Below are 17,466 nucleotides of genomic sequence, written 5' to 3' on the forward strand. Positions count from 1 at the left end.
TATTTAATTAAATTAAGAAAGAAACGTATAAACCCTTAATGTAAGCACACAGCCGCAGCTCACAGTGCATCAACTAAATAGCAGTATACAATACAGAGTGAGTAATCACATGTGCAGAACAAATTCACATTGTGTACACATACCGAAAGTAAATAAAATGCATATCACACACACATACACCATTATTTGCACATTATATAATATATCACGGTGCCCTTCACGTTGATGATATACATACAGGATTATCAACACATATGAAAGAATGATGGATAAGATAACATCACCTTGTATGAAAAAAATACATATAAGTGAAAAATGTACTTGTAAAAACTGCAGGAATGGGTCCACCTCAAAGTGAGAAAACAAGGAAGAATGGATGTAGTGTAATGAAACCTCTCCTGTACTACCTAACAATGGGACGTGTCCAGCATACTGTTCACGCCTACTTCATTTTTCTGTATTCATGGTATTATACAACTTATGGTAACATTGAAAAATGTGTTCATTATTTTTCCTCTTTTGTATAGATAGTAACGAACCCATGACGTCAATCCACAACAATTTCTTAGGATATTCTATTTTTATATTTTTGATATTTCTATTTTTTGCAACTGAGGTACAAAACCCTGTTGTCTTCTCATGCAGCCGCAAAAATAAAGACAAGCTGTTAAAAAAAATCATTTATCTTACGAATTCACACGAATGTCTGATATTTACTGATGTCATATAAACAGACTTTGCAGGACGTAATTCTAGTAAAAAAAATCTCTAGTCATTGTATGATAAACACAGCTAAGTTTGATAAGTTTAAAGTTTAATCCATTTGGTTTAATGTATACAAGTTAGAAAAAAGAAACAAATTATGCATGTTGGACTCTCTTTCTCCTTACTTGTGAGGTTGTAGAGAAGAAGTTTTATTGCACCATGCCCATTCCTACCTTGTTTCCTCACTTTCTGATGCACCCCAGTGGCTCAGCAGTATATCTGCGGACATACACCGCTAAAAACCGGGTTTCGATACCCGTGGTGGGCAGAGCAAACATAGCCCATTGTGTAGGTTTGTGCTTAATTCGAAATAACAACACACTCTGATGCACCCATTTCTACACTTTCAATTTTTTACATATGTTTTGACAATAAGTAATTCTGTGATTAAGTAACAGATGATAAACTTACATTGCAATGATAGCAACAGAAGAAATAAAACAATTTTAAGGGAATAAAACTTCGGAAAGACAGCAAATTAAAAACAATTCATGGATTTATGGTTACAGAAAAGGAGCATTGCAAACCTAGGAATTACAAAAACAGACATAGAAATCAGTATTTCAAAGCACAAAATTGTTTAGAAATAAAACTAAAGCTGAACTACGTTCAACACGTTGATTATTGATCAGTGATTAGCTGCCAAAAAAATACTGCAAAGCTCTTAACTAACTGTAAAAAATACAACCATTCTACTTACTGAAATCGCAGCACTAAAATGTATCTTATGTAAAACTACGGAAAGTCAGCAAATTAAAAGCAATTTAGGAATCTGTGGTTAGAGAAGGGAAGCATTGCAGATGTAAGAATTACAAAAACAAATACAGAAGTCACAATTTAAAGGCCCCAAGTCGTCTGGAAACAAAGCTAAATTAAGAAGAGAAACATAAATTATGGTGTTGTTGAATAAAATCACTACACTATAAAATGTTAACTGCACAACAATTAATGATCTAACATCCTCGATGAGTAAATATGTATATAAAAAAGAACATAAAATACTTTTAGAACATAAGCATCTAATATCACGATGTTTACTAACATAAGTATAGATCTTTTGTTTGGTAACATTGCACTTCATTCTTTAGATGTGCACAGGAACTGTGATATGTTGTATCATGTTTGCAAACAGATGGTTTTCTTGGGCTTTTATTTAAATAACTTTAAAATCTCTAAGTATTTGACAATTAATTTAACTTAATGTAAAACTTTACACATTGAATAATGTTTGTTAAACAGTGAAGCATAAGATACTTTTGTTCAGTGAAACATTTCTTGATCTAATGCTTTTGTTTTGTTAATAGAAACCGCGTTTTAAGTCCCGTTTCTATTATGTTAAATAACTATTTTTTTCATAAATATTTGTTCACATATTTCCTATTTCGATTAAAGACCGAATTTTATGCTGTTGTGTTTTTCTGATATGTATATAATAATTTGAAATTTTCACAAATATAAACATTCACTCTAGAATGCTATGAAGTCAATTGTTTACAGTTTATAACACCGTAAATATTTAAAACTCACGAACGTAGTTACTACATAGCTGAATCAAATTATTAAAGATACTTATAAAAATATAGTCCATGTGAGAAGAAACTTTGTGGAGTTAAATTGCTTACATAAACCAGTGGACTTAAAACGGTAACTTAAACTTCAATTACTGTTTATCTAAACTAAGAGAAAACATTGTAAAATGTTTTAACTTATTCATATATTCTATAACTCAATTCTTCTAAGTTATTTCAGAAATTGTTTACATTTGAAAATACCATTGACGTCAGTGTTTACAGATCAAGTGCGTCTTTAAAAAGTCATTTCTTACATAGTGTTTGACAAATAAGGACTTAAACTACCTCAAACATTATTTCTAAGTACCTACACTACTGCAGAAATGCATCTTATAATACTGAATCACAGAACACATTTTTACAAACCTGAACCGCCAATGATTAGTGTAAAATATCACATTCAAAATTCAACAGTTAAAATAGGTATCAATGATACCACAACTAAAATATCAGCTTAGAACTTTACATTCTTCAGGAGAAAAACTAGAATTCAATAGTGCAGTCATAAATCATAATTTAACTCAATGTTTACTGAAGACAGTTTTCATAAATTTGCCTCCAGCGGCACTGCGAACTTACGACGCTAGAATTCAGGTTTGATACCGTATTGGACAGAGGAAAGATAACCAAAGGTGTAACTTTGTGCTTAATTACAAACAATAGTAATATTATATGTTTCTGTAGTTTTTAGCATAAAGTACTACAGAATTTAAACATTGAGACTTAAGATAGGGATGGATCCCAGTTTTTCATTTTTTCTAGAAAATAAAAATATAAGTCAGTGTTTGTAAAGAAAGACACCAATAGAAAACATTACTTAAAGATTGAAGTCACTTATTTAGCATAACATAAATTAATGGTTAAAGGTCTTAAAGGTCAAGGAAATACGTTTCTCATTCCTAAACGTAAAAAAGTCAAGTTTATAATATTTAAAAAAAGTATACAACGTTATAAACAACTTATAAAATGAAAAAAATAAACGTTAATATGTGCACGAAATCGTAACACCTACTGTTTTTGCAAAGCTCGCCAGTTGATCTGAAAGTCCATTCTAGGCAAACAAATCTTTTCTGAGCTGGCTGAAGACTGACAACAAGTAAAACAACGATGACAGTCTGTAAAATTGTGACACAGATGCTGCCCTAATGTAGATTCGTCAGTTGAACAGTCGAGTTTCTCTTCTTTAGCTAAAACAAAAGCAAGAAGTTTCTGGAACAAATATTGAAGAAACTGTCCGTTTTTTGGTCTTCTAAAATTTAAATGATTTTAAATGTACGTACAACTTTTCAAAAACAATTGGAAAAGGCCCATTTTAAACAACTTTTAAAATACGTATATGCTTAGAAAATAGGAAGTGTTTTACAAATATATTTTAATGACTTACGTGTTTCATCAACTGAAATATATCAAAGTGACTTAAAATAAGAATATCCAGAATAAAGTTACCTGATGAACACGAAGCAAACGAATCGCATTGTTCCTGAAAAATAAGAAACGATAAGTAAGATATGGAATTAATTTATTTTCAGTACCAAAATTTACAAAGCATACTTATGAAAAATTGACTTTATTACAGACTTTTCCATCAAATCAGAGAACTTTACATTCTAAGGTAAAACCAATACAAGAACTTCTATAGAGTATCAATACATTTTCCAGACTGACGCAAATTACTCAAAAATTACGCAAAATGTGTCGAAATCAAACCCTAGAATTTGCTAAAAAGTCTAAGTTATACAAAGAAATAAGACAGGATTTAGATTACAACGAGTCTAGTCCTACATCACAGTAAATGAACTATTGTTCAAATAAGTTCCAAACAAACTAGTAATATTAACACTGAATTATTATACATGCCTATACTTCAGTAAATAAAACTCATTTTATTTTAGATCAATTTAGTTTTCTTAACGGTTCACAATTATTAGGCTTCCACAAGAGACACGATTAACATATCTTAGCAAAAGTAAATTTACCAGAATCATAATTAAATGTATTTCTGGTCAGGTTTCTTTATTAAGACTACATAAGAATGAAGTAGTAGTAGTGAGTAATGGTGAACTGGTGCTTTAACTTGGATGCCTGTTGCATGTCAAGGTACGAGAGATCTGTACTTTTCAGTCTGTGACATTGCAAGCTTTAACATGTGGTCATTTATTCACCTCTAATAGCTTAAAATACTGTAGGTAGCTGACGTCACTTATGGAGTCTCTCTATTTTTATTGAAATCACTCATTTTGGTAAAGAAATGTCAGAAATAACATGGTACATTTTTGTTTCGTCATCTTGTTATAGAGATTTATGTTGAAGATCGTCGCTGTTAATGAATGTTCGTGATAGTATTATGTTTAAACCGAATAACTCGTACTTTCATTAAATACAACTTACAAGCATATCATTACATGGTTTTGATACCCGTAGTAAGCAGAGCACAGATACACCTTTGTGAAGCTTTGTGCTTAATCACAAACAAACTTATTACGTTGTGACAGAATATAGAAACGAAGAACTAGAGCGCAACAAAATATATAAATTATCCAGAAATCATCAACAAAAGGTAAAATAAGTTTCAAGGAATATTCTATCGCAGTGTTGTAGACACATAAGATTAGACGTCTGATGAAAATTAGCAGAGTTATACTTTTATACTCATTAAAATATTTAAAATGAAACAAACATTATTTCGAAGACTGCCAGCAAGAATGTGTTGATTTAGAAAATGAGGGAAATTGTCTAATACGGTGTTTTACCTCCCGCTGTGGGTAAAGTGCAAATAACTCATTACGGAGTTCCGCACTAAGAAAACAACAGTTGCTACTACAGAATAAGACACCGATTGTGCTAATACCAGAACACTCTAATAATAATTGTCCGATTTTTAAACTTTTCCTCAATTCTCAGTTTATTCACGTATTGTTCACTAAACATGTGCCACCCACTACGTTTATATTTCTAAGGCTACGGTTTTACAATGCTAAAATCAGGGGTTCGATTCCCCTCGGTGGGCTCAGCAGATAGCCCCATGTGGCTTTGCTATAAGAAAAAAAAACACACACACGTTTATATTTCTCTCCATCTTCCTCCCTACAAAGTCTACACCTTATTCAGAATGGATTAATAACACGTATACATCCTTCCTCTTCTACTAATTTATCAATACTCCACTGTCTTCGTTTAATTGTTCTATTAACTTTTACAACTACATTAAAAATCTTATACCATTCTGATGTATTCTCACACGAATAAATTAGATAAAACCAGTAATGGCTTCTCACTTATTTAATAAGCGTTTTACTAATCATGATATGGCGCCATCGTGGATGACAAGTTATTTTCCAATATAGTGGACACAACGAAACAAATGTTTAAGAACGCCAGAAAACATTCGTATTTTGACGCTTTAGATTATGAGAAAAAGACCAGATACCCATTAAAGCTGTTGCTATTTAAAAGAAATGACCCATCACCCTTCTTTAAACATAATGACAAAGGACATCGTGATATATCTGATACATCAGTCACTACAGCATTGGCCTGGCCAGGTGGTTAGAGCAATAGAGTCGTAGTCTGAGGGTCGCGGGTTCAAATCCTCTTTACACTAAATATGCTCGCCCTTTTTTCTGTGGTATCATTATAACGTTAGAGTCAATTCTACTATTCGTTGGTAAAAGAGTTGACGGTGTTGGTGGTGACTAGCTGCCTTCCCACTAGCCTTACACAAGTAAATTGTGTAATTTTACAGATAGCCTTCGTGTAGCTTTGCGCTAAATTAATAAAAAAATCTCAATGGTAGTTGGGTTGAACTACACGAATTAATGAACACATGACAACGCAAAGATTAATATTTGTGTTCATATATATATATAAAAAAAAGAGGTAAACAAAGACATAAAACTTGCTTACATTGAATACGATGATAATGCACCCAAATCATAATATTTCTTGTGAAAACATAAGTTTGGAGATATAAATATTCATTGAACTTGTGACAAAGAGATTTCAAGTGCTTTTCTGATACATCTCCGATTTCGAACCGGTAATGAACAAGTTAGGAATAATGTGAAAAAAAAAATCAACGGTCAACATGATTTTCACCATAAATGTTAGGCCTATTGTTTTGTTAAACCGCAACTTCTAGAGATGTAAATATTGTTTCTGTGTATATTATTGAATTAGAATATTATTATAACTGTAAAAACTGACAATTCTTTACATATATAAAAGGTTCTGAACTTAGAAGCAATTAAATGTACAAAACGAACTCTAACTCTTACATGTAATAATAAACCTAACAATAGGTAGGCATTTCTTTCGTCGATCTTTTCATAACTATTTGGTTTTCTCTCCTTGAGTCTCAATAACTTTTATTTATCCTTGTCATCTGTGTTCGAACAATATATTACCACTCAAATTGTAGGCATTTTATAATTACGGCTATATTAATACATCCCTCTTGTTGCTAGTCTCGATAAATGCGTGACTATAAATTATTACCTTTTCATTCAAGACGGCGAACAGAAGAATTGTAAAATCAGGTGTTAACCCTCATTGCCCTATACTTGAAGATAGGTATCAAAGTTAACAAATTATAATAAACCTTCTTCATTTCCACAGAAAACTATTTAAAATACCAAAAACAAACAAGAAGTCTAATATTTAATTATATTTATCATTTGTCGCTGCATTATCCCGGTTTCGGGGAACTCTAACTCTCGTCAGTAACCTTTGGTATGGGCAAATCGAAAAAATAGAACTGGCTTGATATGTATAAGGTGGTGTCAGTAGAAGGTTATCTCCAAATAGCAAACATAGAATTCTATTCAACACTAACATAACGTTGTGGGTACTACATTTTAACATTTCACTTACATCGTTATAATAACTTCAGCTTACCTTTTCAGATACACATGTTCTCATTGCTAACACCAAAAGATCCGGATTACACTTTTTACTTTGTGTGGTATCCACGCAACTTTCCTACATGTGAAAATAAAAATAATTATCGACAAAGATGGAAATCATAAGAACAAGTATAACCAAGCAAAGTTTAAATCATAGCATTTTAAATAATCTCAATATAATGTTTCTGTAATTATTATAATAAAAAACGTTATGTTTCTATACATTTCGTAATATTCATGTATACCCTGAGGCAAATATCAAAGAGATAATAGTTTTAATTTTTGAAAGGTCCCCTATTTCTTGCATAATGTTGTTGTATAGGTTTAGACAAAATGATTAATCCTTTGTTTTATATATTTATTAAGATTCTTATTAACATTTAAAGATAATACTCATCCCTATCCTTTTGTTAGAACAATAAAACCTTAAAATAAATGTTTATACATTGCAGTGGAAAATAACTTATATATTTTTAGGTGTAGTTATTACATTTCATCACAACTTCAAATCATTAATACAGTCCGGCATGGGGAGATGGTTAAGGCACTCGACTGCGGTTCGAGGGATTAAATCCCCACCACACTAAACTTGGTGCCCCTTACAGCAGTGGGGCGTTATTACGTGATGGTCAATCTCCCTATTCGTGGCTGGTAAAAGAGTTGCCCAAGAGTCTTACACTGCTACATTAGGGACGGCTAGCAAAGATAGGACTCGTGTAGCTTTGCACGAAATTGAAAACAAACAACAAATTTGTACCATTAAAAACACCTATCTAATTCTGAAATTATTTACTCTTTTCTCCAATAATGTTACGTATTGTCACTGTAATAATATTACTGTGATAAGAATACGTCAGTAGAGATACCGATGGTATGATTTCTTTGACCACTTTTGAAAGTTTTACCCCTCTACATCTAATCCCCCACTTATTCTTTATCCCTAATTACTTGTATAGTGCTTACAATTAGTTAACCTTTCTCTCGCTCAGTGATAAACTCTACACTGATAATGTTAAAAATGCATACCTTACTGTTACGTTTCATTCCACTGGTCTTTCTCATCACTGAAGTAGAAACATCGTGATATATCATACTATTTTAACCTAATAATAAATCATACTGTATCAACCTAACCTATTACCCTACTAATACATCATATTGTACTAAGAGCCCTTTTAGCCATGATGGCATTACAATATATTGGTCAAGCTCACTATTCGAGTAACTCAAGAGTTGCTGTTAAATGATGTTGACTAACTGTCTTACCTCTTGCATATTGTTGTTTCAGACTGCTAGCAAAAATAACCCTCAAGTTGCTTTATTAGAAGTACAAAAGCAAAGAAAAATAATTTTTTGTTAAGTTGTGCTTTCTATTCAGTTATTCCTCCATTCTGCCTTTGTGATTCTTCTGTCTTTCTCGTCTTACTTTCTTTCCTCTAGTTCGTCTTACCCTTTTCATAAGGTCTACCAACTAGATATGTATATTACTCTACTTGATGTGTGTTAAATCTTGATTATAACTATGTCGATTAACAGATGTAGTTCATTCCCATATGATACAGCCTGCTGCATATGCTAGGTTCAATCCAAAACGCGACACACTGTATCTCTTCAACGACACTTTACTGTAACCGTGCTGGGCTCGAGTGAAAGAAATTTGTGACTGGATAATATATCTCAGTAGATACTATTTACCTATTTTGCTGATATGCATATCTATTATTACATAATAATGTGGAGGTCCTGAAAAAGTAGAATAGGAAGAAAGATTAGAATTGTGGTAAAACAATGTAGAAAGAAAGTTTGTCAACTTTAAAATCGTGAAAGGAAGTTTTGACATATACGAAGAAAGAACGATATAAACCTGTAAAATATGAACAGATACGAATTTTGTTTTATCTTCCTGACTCCACCAATAATTTCATAGAAAGTTGTACAAATTACTTGGATCTCAAGCAAAACGAAAAGTCAAATAATAAATATGTAAATATCTAGGAAAATTAATATCTAAAAATGAAAGAACCCAAGGCTTATTTTTTTTTACCAAGAGCAACTATAATAAGTTACATTTTTAAACATGCCTCTGGTGGATTGTTCACAGGGACTACGTGTTACAAACGAAGGAAGACATTAATATATTTAAAATAGATTCTGGAAGAATTAATAGGAATAATATAACGATTCAGTAAGTTAAAATTAACGAAACTATGAGATCTATAAAAGGAAAAGTTATAGCTGAAATAAAAAAGATATAAAATCTTACAAATGAAATAAAATAAGATTAAATATCACTGGCTTAAAAGTATATCTAAAAAATTAAATTTTCAAACGTAACAAAATAAAGACTAAAGAAATGAAATTAATAAATTAAGAAATCAATGTCACAATTAAGTTTTTAAGGAATTACAATAATGTTATGAAATATGAATTGTAGTGTAAAAATTTATTCGTATTTAATTCTCTGTGTGTCTCTAGTTTTATACATTTAAATGTGTGTGTGTGTGCAGACATGCATATATAGATAAACATATACACAGTTGAACAAAAAATACGATCTCGCTACCTAATGAATGGATATTTGCTATAAAATTCTTATAAATACCATATGTGTAGTTACTAATTTGGCCATCACTTTTGGTTTCATGCCTTTAAGTTACACGCTCAATCCGTTTTTGGCTTCCCTTTTTTCACTTCTGACGTATATTTATTAGATTTTGTATAATTTCAATGGTCGAGTGAAATAACAAATGGTTGGTTTGTTTGTTTTGGAATTTCGCACAAAGCTACTCGAGGGCTATCTGTACTAGCCGTCCCTACTTTAGCAGTGTAAAACTTGAGAGAAGGCAACTAGTCATCATCACCCACCGCCAACTCTTGGGCTACTCTTTTACCAACGAATAGTAAGATTGACCATCACATTATAACGCTCCCACGGCTGAAGGAGCGAGTATGTTTGGCGCGACTGGGATGCGAACTCGGGACTTTCAGATTACGAGTCGCACGCCTTAACACGCTTAGCCATGCCGGGCCAATAGTAAATGGAGAATATTTAAATGTTCAATCATATGATAGCATAAATAAAATAAAATATCTATAAACAAAATAATAACACACTCATCAAATTTATTTGTATGTAGATGGTGATCACATGACTGTACATTTTGAAAACATTCACCATAAAATGTACACTCCTGACCCGCGTCTTTAGGTACAATTACGACAAAAAGTGTATCCCTGCGTCGTGAGTAGTTTTTTCCTCGTAACATGAAAAGTATCATGATTAGGATAATGAAAGTAAAGTATAATATATATATTATACTAACACACATCTATATAAATATTTATGTACATTGAACGAAGAATAATTTGTTTATAAACAAATAACCAAACATAGGATGGGCAGAAAGTATTCGTGCGTCTACTTTAGTGGTCAGTTGTGTAGCCTATCAGGTTAATTACTTGGCGCAATCTCTCCTTATAGCCCTCCATGATCGTTTGAAAGTACTCGACTGGTATTTTCCTACATTCTTCTTTACAGAAGGCCTCCAACTCTTGCAAGTTTTTTCGGATGACGCTGATGAACACTGGTCTTCAACTTATGACAAACGTTTTTAACTAGGGTGAGATCGGGTGACTGCAATGGGAACTCCAGAATGCTTATATGGTTCCTCTGCAACCAGAATTGCACATATTTTGAAGTGTGCTTAGGGTCGTTGTCGTTCGGAAATATCCAACGACGCCCAAGCCGCATGTTCCGAGCATCATTCTTGATATAAGTGCCTAATATATTAACGTACTTTTCTTTTTCATGACTCCGTTGACGCGGTGAAGGCTGCCTACACCAGAAGAGCTGAAGGAATCCCTTAGTATGATCGAGACACCTCCGTGTTTAACTGTATGGACGGTGTTCTTTGGAATATTTCGTTCCCACTTCTTACATAAAATATAGCGAACATCATTGTGACCGAAAAGCTCGATTTTAGTCTCGTCTGACCAAAGAATACTCTTCCAATACGTAAAGGGTTTATCCGCATGCTTTCTTCGTAACTGCAGAGGTGCTTACTTCAACCCCAGTTTCCCTTACCAGTTTCTGTATGTCATTACGTGTTAAACGAGGGTTCCTGCTAACTTCTCTGAGAACCTTCCTCTTGGTTGTCTCTGGAATTTTGATGGGGCGTCCGGAACGAGGGAGGTTAGCAGTTGATCATGTAAGCTTAAACTTGCAATTATGCTTTGAACAGTAGATTTCGGCACATTACGTTTTGCAGCAATACCGGAACTAGACACACGAGACTTGTATTTTACAATAATTCGGTTTTTTTTTTAATCACTGGACAGTTGTTTCCCGTTCGCCATGATGACCAAGCAGATAATGACGGAGACGGCGCTAAATTGGCGGAAATGAGTGTTTAGCTGGCTAAATTCCAATAATTATGAACCCATTGTCTTGTTCTGGAATGGTGTAATGTAGTTTATTCGCCAAACTAAACAAAATTTTTACGGAAATATCAGTTTGTTCTCACGTTCTGAAAGGTACGAACACTTTCTGCTCCTCTTATTTTTGGTTATTTGCTTATAAACAGTTTATTTGTCGTTTAATTTACATAAATATTTATGTAGATGTGTGTTAGTATGATATTTATAAGAGAACACACGTCTATTAGCCTAATCGTGATACTTTTTTAGTTATGAGCAAAAACTACTTGGGACGCAGGTGTACGAACAATTTCTGTCGTAACTGTAGAAAGCATTTGAAAACAGCAAAGTTTAGGATCAGTAAAAGATTTGAGATCTATGCTTAAAATTTATCTAAAATGTAGTTAAGAGATTTGGTAAAAAAATTAAGACAAGTATTAGATTCCATATAGAGAATATGATTGTTCAACGAATTGATTCTTCAGAATATAATTATGGTTGATAAAGAGGCAGAACAAATGCACATGAATTAAGATAAAAAACAGACGTTAGGTCTACATTTAAAGTAGTATTAAGAGTATCTAAAATTTTCCCAGTTAACAATGACTATCTTTGCATAACCTCCTCTTATTTTCAGCCAGTAAACTAAAAAGTAAGCAGGCAGTCAACGGCATCTGCCTCCAATTTTAAGGTTATTTTTTACTGACCAACTAATGGTATATGACAGTCACTTTTATAGTGCACCCAAGGCCCTCAAAGTGAGATGCGGAACATAAAGAAAGACAAATTATCATAACGTACATATGGTAATACCTGTTGATTGATTAAAATGTAAAGACAAGGAAATTCAACAGAACAAATTTGAGAACCCAGGGTAAGAATAGTATCTTGATATTATTACTGATACACTTGGTGCTTATGAATAAAAATAAGTTTGGTCGTTTACTTATTAATATCTGTTGTATAACTACTCATCGAAAGTGTTATATAAATGTATTTAGACTGGTCGAAAGCTTCAAACTCGGATAAGTTAACAATTCTCCATGTTGGTTGTGCATTAAATACGGAAATATTAGAGTAAAAACACAGTTTCAAACAGCAACTATGGAGTGTAGACCATGTTAAGTTACTATTTAAATTTTAAATTAGAAATGGCTGTAACTTTAAACAAAAGTAAAAGGATTTTAAAAACTACAAACAAAACTAATTAATAAACCCAGCTCCGATCCTTCAGTTACTTATTAATATTTTTCAAATTTTCAGGTTCTACAAGTCCAGGCAGCAGTTCTTTTAAGGTTTACTGCCCTACAATAAAATTAAAACAAGTTCAACTGGAGGTTGTTCTGACTTTTTTCACATCTTATGACCCCTTATTTTACTCCTACAGAATTCAGCACGGAACAGTTTGTTCTCTAATGTAATCAATTCCTTTAATATTCATGAATACCTGAGCACTGTATTTACTTTATCTTTAGAGCAGAGCAACATTGAGCTGTCTCTTCTGCCTACTGCAGGTATTCGAACCACGGATGTTATCAATATATGTCCGTAAACGTACCAATGTTCCATTAGGAGACACTTTAAGTCGATCAGTAAATAAAGAGTTAAGATACCTCAGTTCATCTTCACATGACAATCCATCCATCACGGATCATCTCAATATCCCTCCAATGAACCATTTACAACAACTTAACATCTTTTTAAAGATGACCTGAAGTATATTGTGGCACGAGGCTAGTTAACAGAAATCTTTACTAGATGTTATTTCACATCCAGTTTCTCTATTTCATCAGTAACTATTAGTTAAATTATATCTCAAATACATAACGGTTTGTCATCAGTGTCAATAATGGGTATGAATAAACACCTCGGAAACCTAAGATTATTGTATCAATATATATCATGATTTAGTTGAGTTTCCTTTATGTACATATATTCTCTCTCTTTCAAAAATCTACACATATTATTTTAGAAGCAAAAGCTGTTGCTAATAGCGGATAATTTTCGTGTAAAAATAAATGGTTTCACATCATACTATAAGACACAGTAAATCATTTCACATAGAATTTTTTATTGTTATTACAGCTTTTGAAATCATTTAAATATTTAAAAAATCATTTTATTCCTTTATTTTCTTATTAAATAAAAATATAATTTTTATCTTTTCGATTTTACAAATAAAAATTTTATTTCACCTGGTGAAGTAAACATTTTTTCCATTCCCACAACATAAAGTTTAGAATATCTGGAATGCCTTCCTGAAGATCTAAATTAGTGTATTCATCCAGCACTTGTATTAAATCAGTTGTTGTAGTTCTTCCAAACGGAAACAGATCTGTAGATAACACTGGAAAAATACGAAAGTAATTTCATTGTTGATAACAAAGAATAATCTTTGTGGTTACATAATTAATAAAAAGTTATAAACAGTTTGCCAATATGATACAAATAAGCGGATAAGAAAAAACTGAAAGACAAAAGTAATAACATAAAAAAAAGTATTTATTGGTTTTATATGTTATTTTTCACTCACCAGAAAATATCGTCAATAAATATTGAAATGTAAATAACACTGTGATACTGCATTGAACTTATTAGTTTGTATTAAACAGCAGGTCACCTGTATAGTGATTATATTACAGATTTATTTGCTTTTAAGCAAAGGTAAAAGTGAAAATATAATATGTGATTCAGAAACCTAATGCATTTTTTGATTCGCTGCAACATCCGCAAATGACTACGGTTCTTCCTATTCAAGGCTCATCAGTACATCTTGGACCACCAAACCAAATATTTTCTTTAATTATTATTTCATTGTAACTTAGAGAAGATGACGAATCAGACGGTTATAGCTTCTCTTTGGTGAAAAGATTAATGAAAATAGGTAGCTATAATAATATACGGATGAGTGAGAAAGTTAGATGAAAATGACATGGCCATGGAGAACATAAACAAACTTCAGAGGGATGGGAATGGCATTATTAAAGGGTTGGAATAAAATAAGTATACCATATAGAAAGTTACGGGGAAGACAAAAGATTCACTTACCAGTCCTGATAATAAATGTAGTTTTGCAGATTTGGTGGTTCATATTGGTTTCGAATTTTGTAGAAATGATGAAGAATTGGCCGGAAAGAGATGTGGTTATCAAATTCAAGTGAAGAACTGAATAGTTTGATATGAAAAACGAAGCAGAGAGCATAAAATTCCAGTATCTTGTGGCGATGATAAAAGTTGGAAGAAAAAGGAAGCGGTATATTGTGATCATACAAAGAACAGGAATAAAGGAAGATATTATATCTACACAACAGAAGGGGTAATTTAAACCAAACATGTTCCGCATAATTGATGAACAAGGTGGAGACAGTGGGTGACTTTTTAGTTGATAACCATCATCTGGACTCTCCAGATAATAAGTTTGTTAAAACGAACACATGAACATCAAAAGAAGCATGTCTCAATTATGACAGAATTTACCCCGCATTTTGTTTTCTCTGAGAGCAAAGACACACTGAACTATTTGCTTTGTCCGTCAAAGGGAAGCAAGCAAAGGGAAGTAAATCCAAAGACTTTCCGCTATCCCACCCGGGAGCACATCACATAGGACTAAGAAGTATGGCTTTGGTTTGAGTTACATTGAAGAATGGAAACCAGGAATAACACAAAGCCAAAATGATGTTGAAAGTAAACCGTTACCTTTTACTGAATTAGTAAATTTAAATTTTAAAACTATTTTTATCTCTGTTTAGGACTTGTTAAAAAAGCATGTTTGTTTCAAGTCTCGTGTAAATTGATAAAAATAGAGCCTGGTAATTTACTTAAACCTCCAAAATGCTTATCTTTGTGAGCTTTGATGTCCTCTAAAAAGAATAAAAATAGGTAAATACAAGTTTTTAAGTTAATGTATTAAACTCAAGGACAACATTTATATTTGTGTCAGTTTTCATCTCAATTGCTGTAGTATGTGCACACGAAAGCTTAAATTATACATTTCAGGTTGTCTTACCTTTTACGGCACGAAGTTGTTAAAAAGCTTATATGTAAAAATTATTTTCCTCTATCTGAAAGTATTGGATCGAGGTAAAACTCAACAAGTTTCAAATCAATCCACCATAAAAAGAAAAATCGTCAATAAATTGAAAAACATTTGGAAGAAGAGCAAAGAACAAAGAAAAAACAATACAAAAAAGTATGTCTCTCTGCGGAAACATAATTACAAATAACTAGATTGGTGGTTGAACACAGGTCATATTAAAATGTTCTTTTCCTTTTCGTAGTTAATCGCAAAGCTACACAATAGAATTTCTGTCTGTTTCTACAACGAGGAATCAAACCGCGGGTTTACCTTTATAAATAGGTTAAACTAGGTATTGAATTTATGATAAATGACAGATAACTCTAAAATAATAAAATTATTATACCTCACTAGCCTAAAAATTAAAGAATACCTCATCTGATGGAAAATGGCAGTTAATACGAACACGTGAAATAAATCAGAAAGTAGTGAAATGGTGGTAACACTGACACATGAAATGAGCTATAAACTAAGAAACGAGTCGTATAACAAGTAGTAAACTGGTGGTATAGCTAGCATGTGAAATAAATCATAAAATAATAAACTGATGGTATACGAATTCTGTTCAAAAAATACGCGGAGTGTTTGAATTGCGCGGCTCCAGTTGATTCCAGGGGAATCCGCTTGGTGTCGCTAGGTTTGCACAGATCAGCTGATTACGACGCCGTTTCTCGATTGCAGATATCTTCATTTGTGTATTAGCTACGCGGTTTTAAGTGAAGTGCGATTTTTTCGTTTGGCGGATTTCAGAATGAATGACATGAAGGAGCAACGACTTGCTGTGAAATTTTGTGTTAAACTTGGAAAATCTGCAACTGAAACTTTTGCTATGCTTAACACGGCTTACGGTGATGTTGCTATGAAGCGTACGGCATGTTTTAAGTGGCATGAACGTTTTAAGGATGGTCGACAGTCCATTGAAGATGATGAGCGTCCTGGACGTCGTTCCACGTCAACTGACGACCCACACGTCGACAAAATTAACACCCTGGTGCGGTCACATCGACGTCTGACTGTCAGGGAGCTTGATGAAAAGTGTGGAATATCAGTTGGATCTTGTTACGAGATTTTGACCAAAAAAATGAAGATGCACCGCGTTGCTGCGAAATTCAGCCCTCAGAACTCGTGAGTTTTTTGCCAAACACTCGATCACTGTTCTTCCCCACCCCTCTACTCACCTGACCTTGCTCCTTGCGATGTTTTCTTGTTCCCCAAACTCATAAAAACCCTTGAAAGGAAGAAGATTTGAGACGATTCCCGAGATTAAGGCAAATGCGACGAAGGAGCTGGAGGACATTACAAAAGAAGCGTACCAGGACTGTTTCAACAAGTGGAAACACCGTTGGGATAAGTGTGTGCATTCAGGAGAAGAGTACTTTGAAAGGGTCCCAGACCTGTAACTTCTAAAATCTAAATAAAGTACATTTTGTTTCATGATGTCATCCCGCGTATTTTTTGAACAGCCCTCGTATGACGGGTAACATTAGCATGTGAAATAGGTCAGAAACTGATATACAGTTGGTAGATGATATGTAATATTCACATATAAGGTTTATCAGAAAGCACTTAAGTGGTGCTCATAGCTGATAATCCATATCAAAATATGAAATAAATTTAAAAGTACTTCGCTGTAAGTAGATAAATTATACTAACATGTAATATAAATTATACATTACTAAACTGCTGACAGATGAAAGAGAACACCAACATTTGATAAATTACAGAAGGAAAGGTAAAA

The 17,466-nt window shown here is 32.9% G+C and overlaps 1 protein-coding gene across 1 annotated transcript; it reads right to left on the reverse strand.

Annotated features, from left to right (window-relative positions):
- Positions 1-3,344: 3,344 nt before the first annotated feature.
- LOC143227445 (uncharacterized) lies at positions 3,345-15,137 on the reverse strand. Its single transcript, XM_076458891.1, has 5 exons — positions 15,131-15,137; positions 13,849-14,000; positions 7,230-7,313; positions 3,783-3,816; positions 3,345-3,523 (listed from the first exon to the last, which is right to left on the reverse strand). The coding sequence occupies exons 1-5, from the start codon at positions 15,135-15,137 to the stop codon at positions 3,345-3,347; spliced, it is 456 nt and encodes a 151-aa protein (XP_076315006.1).
- Between the last annotated feature and the right edge of the window lie 2,329 nt (positions 15,138-17,466).

The sequence above is a fragment of the Tachypleus tridentatus genome, chromosome 9 (assembly GCF_004210375.1).
Source record: "Tachypleus tridentatus isolate NWPU-2018 chromosome 9, ASM421037v1, whole genome shotgun sequence".
NCBI lineage: Eukaryota > Metazoa > Arthropoda > Merostomata > Xiphosura > Limulidae > Tachypleus > Tachypleus tridentatus.

What these genes read in the sequence shown, in the direction of transcription:
- LOC143227445 (XM_076458891.1), bottom strand. An exon ending in AAAAATGTTTACTTCACCAG is followed by an intron (nt 7,314 to 13,848) that starts GTGAAATAAAAT and finishes TTTCACATGTAG; the next exon opens with GAAAGTTGCGTGGATACCAC. An exon ending in GTTTGCTTCGTGTTCATCAG is followed by an intron (nt 3,524 to 3,782) that starts GTAACTTTATTC and finishes CTTTTGTTTTAG; the next exon opens with CTAAAGAAGAGAAACTCGAC.